At 37.0% G+C, this 13,623-nt stretch overlaps 1 protein-coding gene across 3 annotated transcripts in view; it reads right to left on the reverse strand.

The window, feature by feature from the left end:
• PDE4B (phosphodiesterase 4B) overlaps positions 1-13,623 on the reverse strand; it is a 173,111-nt gene that overhangs the window by 2,916 nt on the left and 156,572 nt on the right. For 2 of the 3 annotated variants that reach the window (XM_081948289.1, XM_081948287.1), the window contains 8 exons: positions 10,667-10,760; positions 9,472-9,650; positions 8,613-8,711; positions 8,293-8,457; positions 7,407-7,506; positions 6,713-6,867; positions 6,485-6,607; positions 3,136-3,318 (listed from right to left, as the gene is read on the reverse strand). In XM_081948289.1, the coding sequence (XP_081804415.1) occupies positions 3,136-3,318; positions 6,485-6,607; positions 6,713-6,867; positions 7,407-7,506; positions 8,293-8,457; positions 8,613-8,711; positions 9,472-9,650; positions 10,667-10,760 (1,098 nt within the window). Of the gene's footprint in view, positions 1-3,135; positions 3,319-6,484; positions 6,608-6,712; positions 6,868-7,406; positions 7,507-8,292; positions 8,458-8,612; positions 8,712-9,471; positions 9,651-10,666; positions 10,761-11,362; positions 11,713-13,623 lie in introns of those variants that run through there. The other variant, XM_081948288.1, reaches the window with a different exon arrangement.

Genomic DNA, 13,623 nt, shown 5'->3' on the forward strand with positions numbered 1-13,623 from the left:
GAAATGGTCCAATCTGGAGTGACTGAGGCATGAGTGGTTCAGAGTTGTTTTCTTCAGGGAGGGATGCAGATATCGTATTAGCAAAGCTAAATGAAAGCATTCCTGACTGACTCCTATTGCCATGATTCTTTCCCGATCAGTACCCAGAGCACTTGAGAGTAGAGTCCCCCTACAAATGCAGCTCTGGGTTGGCAATCTTCAATCATAAAATGATAGTCTAACATTAAAATCAAATGTCCAGTGGAACTAACACTGATTTTTCCACCCCTTATCTAAATCTCAGCGTAGGCCAAGATCAATGCTTTTTCTATCCTATAATCAGGTTAGACAAAGTCCAAATAATTAGCTTCGCCCTAAAAAAAACACTTCTAACAAAATTCATAAATAAAAAGCTGCCACTACTGTAGCAGCAAGTATCTGTTCAGTAAGTTTGTTTTATTTTTTTAATCATGTCACGCTGTTGCTATATAATTTATGGCAATTATATAAGAAACATCTGTATAGCAGTATTTGCATACGAAGGAACTATAAGGTACTGTCAGTGGGAGCTATTTTTAATTATTAGGGTATTCAGACGTAATGGAAATCATGGCATCTGTTGCCTGCTTGAGCTGAAGTGAATCTTGGATGCCTTCCTCCTCCGAGGAGAAAGAACACAGAGGAGTTCTTAAGTTTCTGTTCCAAAATTAAAACTGGTTAGTAACTATTTTTTAAGATATCAGGACTCAGGGAAAAAGCTGCTAACAGCCTGTCACCTTAAACAGTGTATTATGAAAAGACCTATTAACATTTAAATTATTTGGTATGATGTATAGATCGAAGAGGTGTAACTATAAAAGAAATGCTTATTGGATGTGGTTACTGTATCAATGTCCTTCAATGAAAATTGCTGTCTTACTAAACTGATGGCATCTATTTGCTTTTTAAAGGAGAAATATGACTCCTCCAAGTATCACTTAAACAATGTAGATAAAAGCACTGGTACGCTTTGATATTTTGATGAAAATCTTTACTTCACTAAAACTTTGGAATTGGTGCGATTTTTTTAGGGTTAGCGTTAAAAAGCTCACTTTTTCTGGGATCTGTTTAGAACTTTCATGTTATTTTGCTACTTTGTGGAATTTATTTATGGTTAATATGCTTGAATACAATATCATTCAATGGAGAAATGTATGGCATTAAGGAGAAATAAAGACTGTTCCTGGTATTATCCATTATGTAATAAAGCTTGGGAATAACATAAATTCTTAGTTGACAAGCAGGATGAACTGGATGGAGGAAAGTGAATGAACAATAAATGCTATGGAAAAGTTTCTTGTCTGACTGGATTTCCTTGCTTAATTCCAAAAACCGCTGGGTGGCAATTCAGCGGAACAGGAAAATAGCTCTCAAAGGAACCCATCTCTGGCTAGGATGTTTGGTTTGGAAATCACATTTGACTCCTTCAGACACAACAGGATGTTGAACAAGCCAGTACAATTCTATTGTAACTGATGAGGTACTTTAAGCCAAAAAGTGACGGAAAGTTCCTGCAACCTATACTCAGTGGAGACTTTTTAGTGAAATCACTTTGTTTGGTTATCACAACGTGGAGAACTTTGGCTCTTTACATCCATTTAAGGAAACCTCCACAATTAAGTTGAGAGTTAATTTTTACAGTATTAACTCAGGTCCAACACCCCCCCCAAACATACAAACGAAATGGGTCATTGTTTCAGAGATATTTCCTTATCAGATTCCTCATCGCCTTTAACAATGGCAGAGCTTCTAATGTACTGGGAAAACTCTTTAAAAGTAAAGAGATATTCAGAGATGTATCTGTCTTGAAAGAAGCTCAGGCTGACGGTATAGCAGTCAAAGCTGAGGAACTGAGCCCACGGGGAACGTTTTACGACATTTTGCATTATGTCATAAAATACTTCATGATAATTTTTATGTCATAAAATATTTTATAAAATTGGTCAAGTTTGAATTCCATGTGAGTCTTGGATTTTGGATGCATTTTATACGTTGGTCCATTTGAGATAGCTTGGTTCACAAAGTTTTGCTGTATCGTGAATGTTCTGTCCAGGGAAAGGTTACAGACCTGAGAGTTTTAGTAGCATATAGATAGAAGGAGCATTAGAGGCTGATGAAAGGCCTCTTGGTGGCTCAAACAAAGGAAGCCTCTGCAGTCTAACCCTGACACCTTAACCACAGCATGAAAATGGCTCTGAAGGGCTCAGAGTTAACACTGATTACTTCCTTGGAAAATGAAAATAATTGGGAATTGAAAACCGCATCCTATCAGCTAACGGAGGAAAGGTCCTGCATCCTGTTTCTTTGCAAAACCCTAAGTGGTGGGTGTAAGAGGACCCACTCTTTCCATTCTTGAAATCTCTGCTACTTGCTGACTATATTACAAGAGAAGAAACAATGGTGCCAAGCCAGAAACTGGCATATGTTTGGCTAACCTTGGCCCTTGCTAAGAACACATATTGGTCAGGGGTGGGTCCCGGAAGGCACTACTGCCGGTTCGCTCGAGTGTGCCGTGCACGCTTGTTGTGCGCTGTGTGCGCATGCACAGTAGGATTAAAATTGCTCTGTGCATGTGCATAACCCCAAAACAAGATGAGAATCAGTTCGGGGGCGTGGCAGGCCTCGGTCGCTGTCGGTTCCAGCAACCCAGGCTGCCAAACCATTACTGGTTCGGCCGAACTGGTCCAAGCGGGTAGGAACCCACCACTGATACTGGTCCAGTTTATGTGAAGCAGCACCATCATTGAAATGCCCTGCAGGTAGCCTTTCAGAGTTTTCCAGGAGCATAATGTAGGATTCATGGCAAACAGATTGCCTTCTATTGACAAAACCTCCTTGTGCTGATGTTAGAAAATGTCTGCATTATCCTCTATCATTCAGTGGAATTTGGAAGAGGGATTATGTACAATGCTGCAGGTATGTTTTTACGAAAGTGCGAAAGACATTTGAAAAGGTGAGATCAATCCATCAGGTACGATAAAGAGAGGAATCTACTGGGCAATTGAGCATGGCATTTTTCAAAGGATGCCTTTCTTTAAGACTTACCAGTAACAGATCAAAATTATTAATCCTAAATTGGAGCATTCCTGACAGATCAAAAAGAGAAAAGTCAAATACCTGAGACTTCTCCACAGAAGCTGTGTGCTTGTCACACATTGGGCTGATTTCCATTCCCCTCTCCCGTTCTTTGTCCCCTTGCTGGAAAAATTCCTCCATAATTCTATCTGTCCACTGCCGATAGAGTTCAAGAGATTTTGTAGGATTGCTTAAATCAGCACAATGGACCATATTTCGGAGAACCTGCAATGCAAAAATTATAACATGAAGACTCATGTAACCAAGTAACACAGGGCAACATTTTGTTCTGTACTTACTGGTACTTTGAAAGCAGTTTCACATTACTTCACTTTTTGATTAAAGAGATTTGTTTTAGAAAAAAAATATGAAATATATCTAAAGTACATTTTCATCAAGAGACATATTAAATTATTTGAAGGAAGATTAACTGCAGATATGCAGAATAAATTGTTACAAATTGTACTGGTCACCTGAATTAGCCAAGCATAACTTCAAGCCAATTTAAGTTATCTACCATTTTCTTTAGCAGAAAACTGCTTTGAATAGTTTCATTCTTCTCATGTCTTATTGTACAAGTCCACATAGCAGATTAATGAACTAGAGCTAAACAGAAGATTTAAATGTCTCTGCTTCAATTGTGGGCACTGGCACCTCCTATTGAGAGTCAGAGTAATCTAGCAACAAATGGTTATGATTATGACTGGGTAGTTTAGGGTTACTTTCATCTCATCTCAGTGCTTATGGGCTGTCAGTATTTCTCAGTCTTACGTGAAGATAAAATAGAATCAGAAAACTATAATAAGGAATATAACAAATATATAATAAAATTAAAAAAAATTAAAAAAATATAATGAAAAATTAGTACATGTAACCTTCATGACTTTGACGAAGGTCCAGATTCAAGGTTAGGCCTAGATAAAATAATATCTGATTGTCCACTGAAGTCTGTGCAAAGTATTTATCTAGATATGTTTCTTTTGTCCTAGCAAGTCTCTTTTAAACTGGAGGATTACCTGAAGTAATTCTTAGAATTTATGTTCTGCTTGCAGCAGTGTGAAGACACTTCTACAATTAGCCTTTTGTTGAGGACATGAAGAAATGTCTTCTTCAGATCTACTCTGAAAGAAAGCTTCTACCTTTCTTCCTTTGCTTCAAAAGTGACTTTAAAAAAGTTTCTGCCAGCAGAAGCTATGCTAAAGGGTCAATCAGTTGTAAACTCTGAGGAAACTTTAGGGTGAGCACCTGCTTTGCTATTGTTGACCATGGTAATGGCAGGCTACTGATTTCAGAACCGTTGGCTTTTTGGCATGGGAAAAGGTAACGGTAAAGGCTCCCCTCAAACATGGGCTAGTTGTTCCCGCCTCTAGGGGGTGGTGCTCATCTCCATTTCAAAGCCGAAAAGCCAGTGCTATCTGAAGACTTCTCCGTGGTCATGTGGCCGGCATGACTAAACACCGAAGGCGCATGTAAAGCTGTTACCTTCCCATCAAAGTGGTTCCTATTTTTCTACTTGCGTTTTTACATTCTTTCGAACTGCTAGGTTGGCAGAAGCTGGGACAAGTAATAGGAGCTCACTTTGTTACGTGGAGCTAGGGATTCGAACCGCTTAACTGCCGACCTTTCTGATCGACAAGCTCAGCATCTTAGCCACTGAGCCACCATGTCCCCCATTGACATGGAAAAGGCAGAGCCAAAAAGACATTCCATCTTTGCAACCACCTGGTGGCAAGCTAATGCTTAAGGAAACAGCACCTCCAAATACAACTGCCCTCTTCCTCAGAGCACCGTGTTTCCCTTGCCATCAATTCTCCTCCAATTCCACTGAGGAATTATGCCGTAGGATTGGAGAACTGATACAGAAGATCAATTTGCTCCCTCTTAGTTACAAATAGTAGTGGGTATACTAGGATTGGGGGAAATAGGTCTTTTCTTCCTTTGCTTCTCTTGCCATCAATGACAGAAGTGAGGGGAGAGAAGCAATAGAAAATAGCTTTTTTAGTGCCAGAACTCTGATCCCATAATGTTTAGCCACTAGCGCCAAAGAAAGCACTTCCCTCAGTCCCTTTCTCTTCCCTCTACTTTGGGGGGTTTGAGTGTGGACAGAATCTCTGTTCTGCTTCAGGGTTGAGGCTTGCTACGGGTTGACATTGTTCTTATTTCTTCTTTAAGCTGGTAGGTTTTTCTGTACAACAGCATTAGAAAAGCCAAATTACCATGGAAGAGCCAAGTTACTGTCACATTAACTAAACATCAAAAGGGCCCCAAAGACATCTTGCCACACTAATGAAAAGATATAATTTAAAGATATTTGGGTGGGATTGGCATTCCAGGCTGGTGCAAATTTCTTCAGTTTAATTCTTTCTTTAAAGGACATTTTTATGAACAAAGGAGTAACTTAGTATTATCACACTAACGGGATTCGCTTTTAATGATTAACTATTGCCATGTTAGAAATGGAAAATCTGTATCAGTCAGGTTACCATTAAACAGGAGAGCAACAAGTATCTTCTACACTAAATATTGCCACCAAGTTAATTTCTCCTGTTCTGGAAATTGTACTCTGTGGCATGAATATATGAAGCACAAAGGATTAGAATCTGCATAACCACAGAATAAAAGGGATTCACAGAGAGAAGAAATCTGTTCTAACATTAGCACTGCTTTGTGTCCTATTTGACGATTTTAAACACCCTTTTAAATATTTTCCTGAAGTGACATCTTATTATGCATCTTATTCTAAAAATATAGAGAAATTCAATACAGGAAAATAATGAGGTAAATGTTCCTATGTCTATCTCCATTAAATAGGCAAATAAGTAGAGAAAATATTTAACTGAATTCCCTATTTTTAAGTAAAATATCCTTATTAATATTTCCCCATGCCTGGGCTAAATACTTAATCCATAACATGTAAGAAACATGTGTAAATTGCACAACTATTAATCCAAGGAAACTCTAAATTATAAATGGTATTACTTATGCTTTAAGATCTTGTTTTCCTCCAAATAGTTTAGATGAAAGAAGTTCAAGCCACCACAGACTATTAAATACTTAACTTGAGGAATAATTTGTGAGATTATATTATTTACAATACACAAAAGTGCTTATCGGTTCAGTCCCATCCCTAACAATAGTAGCAACATAGGCAGACATTTATACTGGGAGAGCCTCAGAAGTATCCAGAGGACACCCTCTAAAATTCCCAACTGTTTTTTTCAATCCTCTTTCCTTTCTTCAAACACTGCCTTATTCACTGCTATGTTAAAAGTGGCCTTCCTTAAAAGAAATATACATGTGCTACAGAAAGACTAGAGGAAGAATGTTTCATGTGGGAAGTTCATAGGGTTGAGTGAGAGGATATGACAGCAAGAAAGCTTCCCAAACAGACCTGTATTCTATCGGTGTAGTTATCAAGTAGGAGGACTCCAGAACTTGTAACTTTTTTAGTTTCTACCATCGTCTTTAAATCTGCCAGAAGCGACATGTGCTTGGACATATCCGTTGCCAAGACCTACGTGAAAGGAGAAAGATTGTTTTATTTTTTTGTTTTTGGGAGCAAAGCGTCATTTTCTGTTTTAATAAACAGCTTGAATGTTATACAGAATCACATTCTTACCATGTCGATCACCATTTTCCTGAGACTTTGACGTTGTTTCTTGGTCAGATTGTGGAAGATGTCACAATGCTCTTCTTGTAGAAGCTTAAAACCAACCGCAAGATGGTGGTTTTCCAAGACGGACTCATCGTTGTACATTAAAGCAAGTTCAGAATCTAAATAAGAGAGTTGTCATGTATTTAAAAGGACTCCTTTAAGTACTATATATGATTTTATATATAAACAATGCTTTTATAGCTACAATATCCTTCATTATGTTTGAAATAATTTATTTTTAAAAGAGACTGTAAATAAAATTAATGAAAGAAATTAAAAAATTCTTTAAAATTCTTAAAGAATTTTAAAAAGAATTCAATGGTAGCCAAAATAAAAGGCCACAGGTTTATTAATCCATTAGGATACTCTCAAGTCACTTTAGATAAACTCCCAGTGTGTAAGTTTAGCATAATTTTACTGATTATGTGCTTGGTTAGTTATGATTGTTTCTATGTATTATTATTAAGTAGCATGGAAATTGGAAAACCTTTGTAATGTGCAGATGTGACCTCTATTGATAAGTCAACTCTGATATTCTCAACTTTGTTTCTTAATGAGTATTCTAGATTTTCTTTATTCTTAATAAGAGAGTTCATGAGAATTAATCATACCCATTGTATGCGTATGTGTGTGCATATTAAATGAACACAGAACTCACTTGTATTAATAAGGAACTGATTGGAGACACCAGGGTGATCTACATCGTGAATTGCTGCTGCAAAAATTGCTGCCAAAATTTCTAAATCAGTAAATACAGCCTAGAAACAGAAAAGATCAACACGTAGGCTTCAATTATAAATATAGCTCATCGTATCTATTAACTTATTAACAACTTCCATAGAAAAAAAAATGTGCAATTAAAACTACATAAAGAATTGAAATCTTTTTTCAAAAAATGCAGAATATTGCATAGGAGGCTACTGTAGTAATACGATCTTATCTCAGAAATGTAAACCTACATTTATATTCTTAGCAATAAACTTGAAATAAATAAATCTGAACTAAACAATACGCCTTAGTGAAAATCTAGCTATTATATTAGTGAGATGGCATAAAGGCATATTAAGGAGTATAAGATTCCATACATTTGGGAAGGAGTTGAGCTTGCAGAAGGGTGTGATTGCTGAGAATAAACAAAGAAACATTAAATGGGGTACAACAGAAGATTTGATAAATGGATGTCTATTTCTCAATCTTTTAAAATATTATGGGACAGTCTATACTGGACTGTTCACTTCAAGAAATCCATGGATTTATATCAAGATGACAGATTACACTGTGAAATTCTATAAGCTCACCTATTTTCTTCATGTAATAGATTGGAAACTGGTTAATTGATGCAAATGCCTTGTGTGAAGGAACTTGCAGAAACAGTTGTGTTGTGCCAGAAGTATCAAAACAAATGAATGGTGCATGAAATTTTACTTATTTTTATATTCGGACTATTAATTAAAGCATGAGGCTATGACAAATTACCAAGTGCAAGCAAATTATTTTGGAAGCATTGTTTGTCAGGGTGTCAGGGGTAGGGGAAAGCAACTCACATCCAAAGCTGGTGTGGACAGAAGAACATGAGTAGACTGGGCTACATCAGCTGCATGGAGACTATTATGATAAGCTACATCGGTATGGTAGTGGTCTTCCAAAGTCATCGTGTAAGCTATAAAGGTGTCTGATGAGATTTTGAATGTCTTCAGTAGATCTCTTTCCTGTACAGAATAATAGAAATTATAAGTAGTCGAAGTATGATTAAAAACCCAAAATCTTTATTACTAAGAAAAGATTAAATTATTGCTGTTTTAAAGATATAGCAATTGGAAGATGAAAATAACAACAACCACAACAAAACATCACAATTACTAACCTGGAAAATTGCATACATAATGCAAGTGAGAGGTCTACTGTGTGAGTATCTTGCAACATTAAATATATTCAATCCCCATTTATTCAGATCTTCAAGCTCCTAAAGAAAAATATATATAAAATAATGAATGCATAACGTCATCACAAGGAGAATAGGGCCATATGTAGATTATAATTGCATTTATATAGAGATATCAAATCACTTTTTCCTTAAATCCTAAGGATACAAATTCTAACTACATTTAGAATTACAGTTATCCCAAATATATGACATATGGAAGGAGAAATAATTTATTATATTAACTAGTTTCAGAAACTAGTTCCTATCTCCCATTTTTCCTTATCCCTCCCATTGAAACTGTTTAATTGGGAGTTGATTTATATCAGTTTCAGGTCTGGGATAATTCAGAAATTAATTTGAAGTCTTCCAGATAATTGTATCAATATATTTTTCCTCTTACCAATAGTTTCTAATACTTTAGGATGAGAAGTTTCTTCTTAAGAACGTACTTGTCCTAAACCACTTGCATTGTTATTTTCCAAAGCTGCATCTAAACCTCTGAGTAAATTTTTCCCCATCATAACACAGCAAAAAATTGCCAAGATCATTGGGGTGGAGAGGAGGGGCAGATTAAACTATTCCCTTTAGCTAAATTAATTTCAACAGTTTTATTTTCAGTAATTAGCAACATATTCCATGGAGGAAGTTACTATTAAGAGTTCTGTCTTGAAAAGCAGTCTCCTCAAAACAGATGGAAAAGTAAAAAGGATTTGTGGAGTATGACTAATATGTCTAGTTTACATACTGTATGTATTTGCAGTCTTCATTAAAAAATACAAATATTATGAATCACACTGACCTTAGCTAAATGATCTTCCTTTTCTGTTTTCACACCAAATCTTGAAATACTAGTGTTATTCAAGCTTGAACTGTGCATTAATTTTTTTACACCACTGATCTGTGTCATAACCTGTTGTTTCTTCTTTTTCTCTCTATCCTTCTGGGTAGGAGAAGGAATCTCCACATCATTCTGCTTGTCTGTATTAAAAAAAGGATTAAAAAATTCTAATGTTTATTAAACACATTGGGTTAGATCCGAATATATTATTTTGTACTATTATTGCACTACTATTATTTCAAGCTTTTGAAAATGGGCAGATATAGAATTTCAGAATTGTTTTCAAAATTATCAGACACAGAATGAAAAATGCATTCATTCCTTTGTTATTTTTTAATTAATTCATATCCTGCTTCTTATTCAGAAACTCAGCAGAACACTGACTGTTCCCTCCACTTATTTTGACCAATAATAAATATGTGAGGTAAGATAAGCTGAGAGACCATGACTAACCCAAAATGATCCATGATTATCTGCTCTAAGCTAGAGTAAAATTTCTTGAGAAAACACTCTTTTGCCAAGCAAGCACATCTTTACTCCTTCCAGAATCCTGGAAAGCATTAATGGTTGCTAAGTAACAATCTCTGTCAATATTTCTCTACTTGTAAATATTATTGTTATTAACAATAATATTATTAATACTGTAGGCCACACAGAATCATGGAAGTGAGATAGGCAGCTGTATAAATTTAACAAATTAAATGTTTGCCTGCACTAAAGTTATATTATAATTAATTCTGCACGTTACTGCCCAAGCTTATGGACACGTGGTTATGATACGCACATCTGTAATGTTGACATTGGAGAACCTTCCCTAGTTTTATACTCTTCAGAGAGGATTTCAATTCCCAGCGTTTCTTAGCCTCAATGGCCAGAGCTGAGAATTCTTGAAAGTCAGAGAGTTGAATTACTCTCAGCTGGAGAGCATGCAAATGAAGAAAGGTTATCAAAGGATTTGTTCCACCACATTTTGCCCTCTTAATTTTATAGCTTCCTAGATAACTTCCTGTTTCCACAATCTCCTTCTCTGAAAAGAGAACCTTTCACTACCATAGAGATTGTTTCCTTAAAGATACTGAAATGTTGAGGTTGGCTTGGTGTGATGGTTTGCTCAAAAGGTTTGTACAAGGAACAGATCCAATGTTAACTAACATACCTAGGAAAGTATTAGAAATATATTCAGAGACTTGATTCCCTGATCGGCTCATTTCTGAAAGATGTGTCAGCTCCCGGTTTAACATTCTCTTGAACTGTTGGTAATTAGAACATAAAAATTCAGGTTAAGAGTCTGCTTACTGGCGGATATAGAATGCACTACAATCCATATTAATTAGAACATATACCACATAACTAAACAAGACAGTCAGAAATACATTACAACAAATAAAAAATATTTTCTAGTTGTCATGCAATCATTCACTGTTACATAAGTTTAAGATTTAAAAATGTCATTTTTTTAAAAAAATGGTAATTACAATTTTACATAACTTTGGAAAACTATTTTACAGCAGTTTTTGATTTCATACTTTTAGGTGTCCTTTAAAGACCTGTCATTTTTCTATTTATAACATAAAGGCAATTTCAACTTGCAGATATTTCTGACAGGATCATTAATACAGTATCATGCATATATAGTATATATACATTCCTATTTATTCCTATTTTAAACAATGCTGTCAGTTTGTATGCCATCCTATTAACATTTTACAGTTGATTTTAATCCAGTATGAGTTTATTACTGATTAGTGATAAACCTGTTTTTTCTGTTTATGATATATAGCAACACAAAGTATACTTAAATCTGACGTATATAGAACAACTTGACTATGTCCTTTTTATTATTTAAACCCACCTTGATGTATCCCCAAGATACAGATAACAAATAGTTTGCCTCCGGCATTTTGGGAAGATTTTGCACAGCAAAACAAGAAATCTCCTATGCAGAATTTGCAGATCAGAAGGAGGAATCTCTCAATAGCAAGAACAGCCTGGAGCCTTTGTCAGTGAAAGTCTAAAATTCCAGCAATCCTGGGTACTAGTGACTACACATCAGTGAGCATTGCTCTCCAGCCTAGCAGGAAGACTGTGGTGTTGGAAATTGCACGCACAAGCACACACACGCACACAAAAATAATATGACTGGCTGCATGAAGGAACCAGAAGATCTAATCCAAATGTTTGCAGCAAGTTATCTTAAAGCACCAGAAGATCTAATCCAAATGTTTGGCAGGATGAAAGGGTGAATTGTGCAGTTGAACACAGAGAGAAAAAATAGGACGAGCAATAGCTTTTCACAGAAATTGCTGTCTTTAGCCACAGACTCATCTAAAGATAAAACTGAGGAATTCCCTGTGTATGTGCAAACGACAAAAAAGGAAGAGAGCAATCAGTGTTCCTCTCACCACCAGGGATTTTAGGACTGCATTATAATCCATCCACATTGTATATGTTTCCTACCCTATTATTAGTGGTTTTTTTTTTTTTTGAAATCATGGAGAATGCATCTCGAGGTATTAGCCAACGTACCAACGAGAAGTACCAAATCATGTTCATTCCTACATCATGTTATTCATGCAGCTCGAAATCGGAGATTGTTTTCGTATTAGCTGGCTAACATCCGTTCGGAGAAGCAAGCCTTCCAACCTTCATTAAGACATTGCTTCCCCTACGTCTGTTAAAGACTGCAGCCTAAACACTGCAACTTGAGATTCCTGACTTTTTCCAAAGTGGGGAGCATTTTTCGTGTGTCCTGTGCGCTACCACTAAATGGAAGACAATCCAAGATGAAATAATGATCGCCAATGAAAACGTACGCCAACTGCTCTCTTTCCCTTTCCACCTTCAGCCATCAGGAAATTCCCATGAATACAAGTGGGGGCACAAATGCTTCTTTTCCTAATTAGCAGCCAGAGTTGTTTTATAACGTGATGATCTCCTCTTCCCCCCCCCAGGCCTGTCCCTTGTTAAGGGCTCCCATTCAGCGGGTGAAGAGGATGCCATGGCAACAGGACCGCGTGACCGCCTGCCTCTCTTACTGGAAGGCTTCCTCCCGATCCCCGTCTTGCAGCGATGACGGCTCTCCTGAAAAAGCCCCGCAAGAGGTGGAAGCCAATTAGGGGCTAATTTCGCAGTCTTAAAGAGCCCAGCCAAAAAGAGGTAGCCCGGCATAAAGTTTCTTAGGGTTAAAAAGAGAGAGGAGGGGTGGGGGAGAAGGGCTAATTAGCTAATCACCAGAACGGGATCTATAAAAGCTGCTTTGAGGAAATCATCTCCTTAACTGGAAAGCCAGTTAAAATCTTAATAATAGCAATAGCACTGAGACTCATGTACCACTTCATAGTTTTACAGGCCTCTCTAAGCGGTTCCCAGAGTCAACGTATTGCCCCCAAGAATCTTGAGTCCTCATTTTACCGATCTCGGAAAGATGGAAGGCTGAGTCAACCTTGAGCCTGGTGAGATTCGAACTGCCAGATTGCAGGCAGCCAGCAGAAATAGCCTGCAATAGGGGATTCTAACCACTGTGCCACCAGGGCTCTTTTAAAATCCTAATAATGCACACAGCACCCTAATTTAGGAGCTCAGAACAGTTTAATGAGTTCATTAATCTCAGAGAACCCTGATATTAACTTATCTCGCGTCCTGAATGTGTGTATGTCGCCTTATTCAGCTGCTACCTTAATTGCTCTTAAGCTAGCCTTTTTTAACCATAGCCACAGATGAGCCCCCTTTCTTACATCATTGCCTTGCCCAACAGCATGCCTTTCCCCTTTCAGAAATCAATGGAATGAATACCTCAGGGAGATCAAGTGATAGGGCAACCAACAGCGTGATAGCAACTGTATGCCTGCTGCCTCTGTGGAATAAGCCTGGCCTCCTCCCTGCTTATTTCTACATTATCCATCTCTGTGCCATGAAAATGCCAGCTTTGAATAACTAACAAAGTTATGAAAAAATGAAGGGCTGAAAGGATTCTAACCATTTTGTTAATGTGGTACTCGATTTCTTGCAGCTTTTATAGTCTGGAATGAGAATGACTCTGAAGCAAGGACCTTTGGCAACCCTAATATCTTTATTGCCTTTCTCATTTTAAGGCTTTCCTGTTATCCAACCCAT

Source organism: Natrix helvetica (genome assembly GCF_964273705.1).
Source record: "Natrix helvetica genome assembly, chromosome: 3".
Classification (NCBI taxonomy): domain Eukaryota; kingdom Metazoa; phylum Chordata; class Lepidosauria; order Squamata; family Natricidae; genus Natrix; species Natrix helvetica.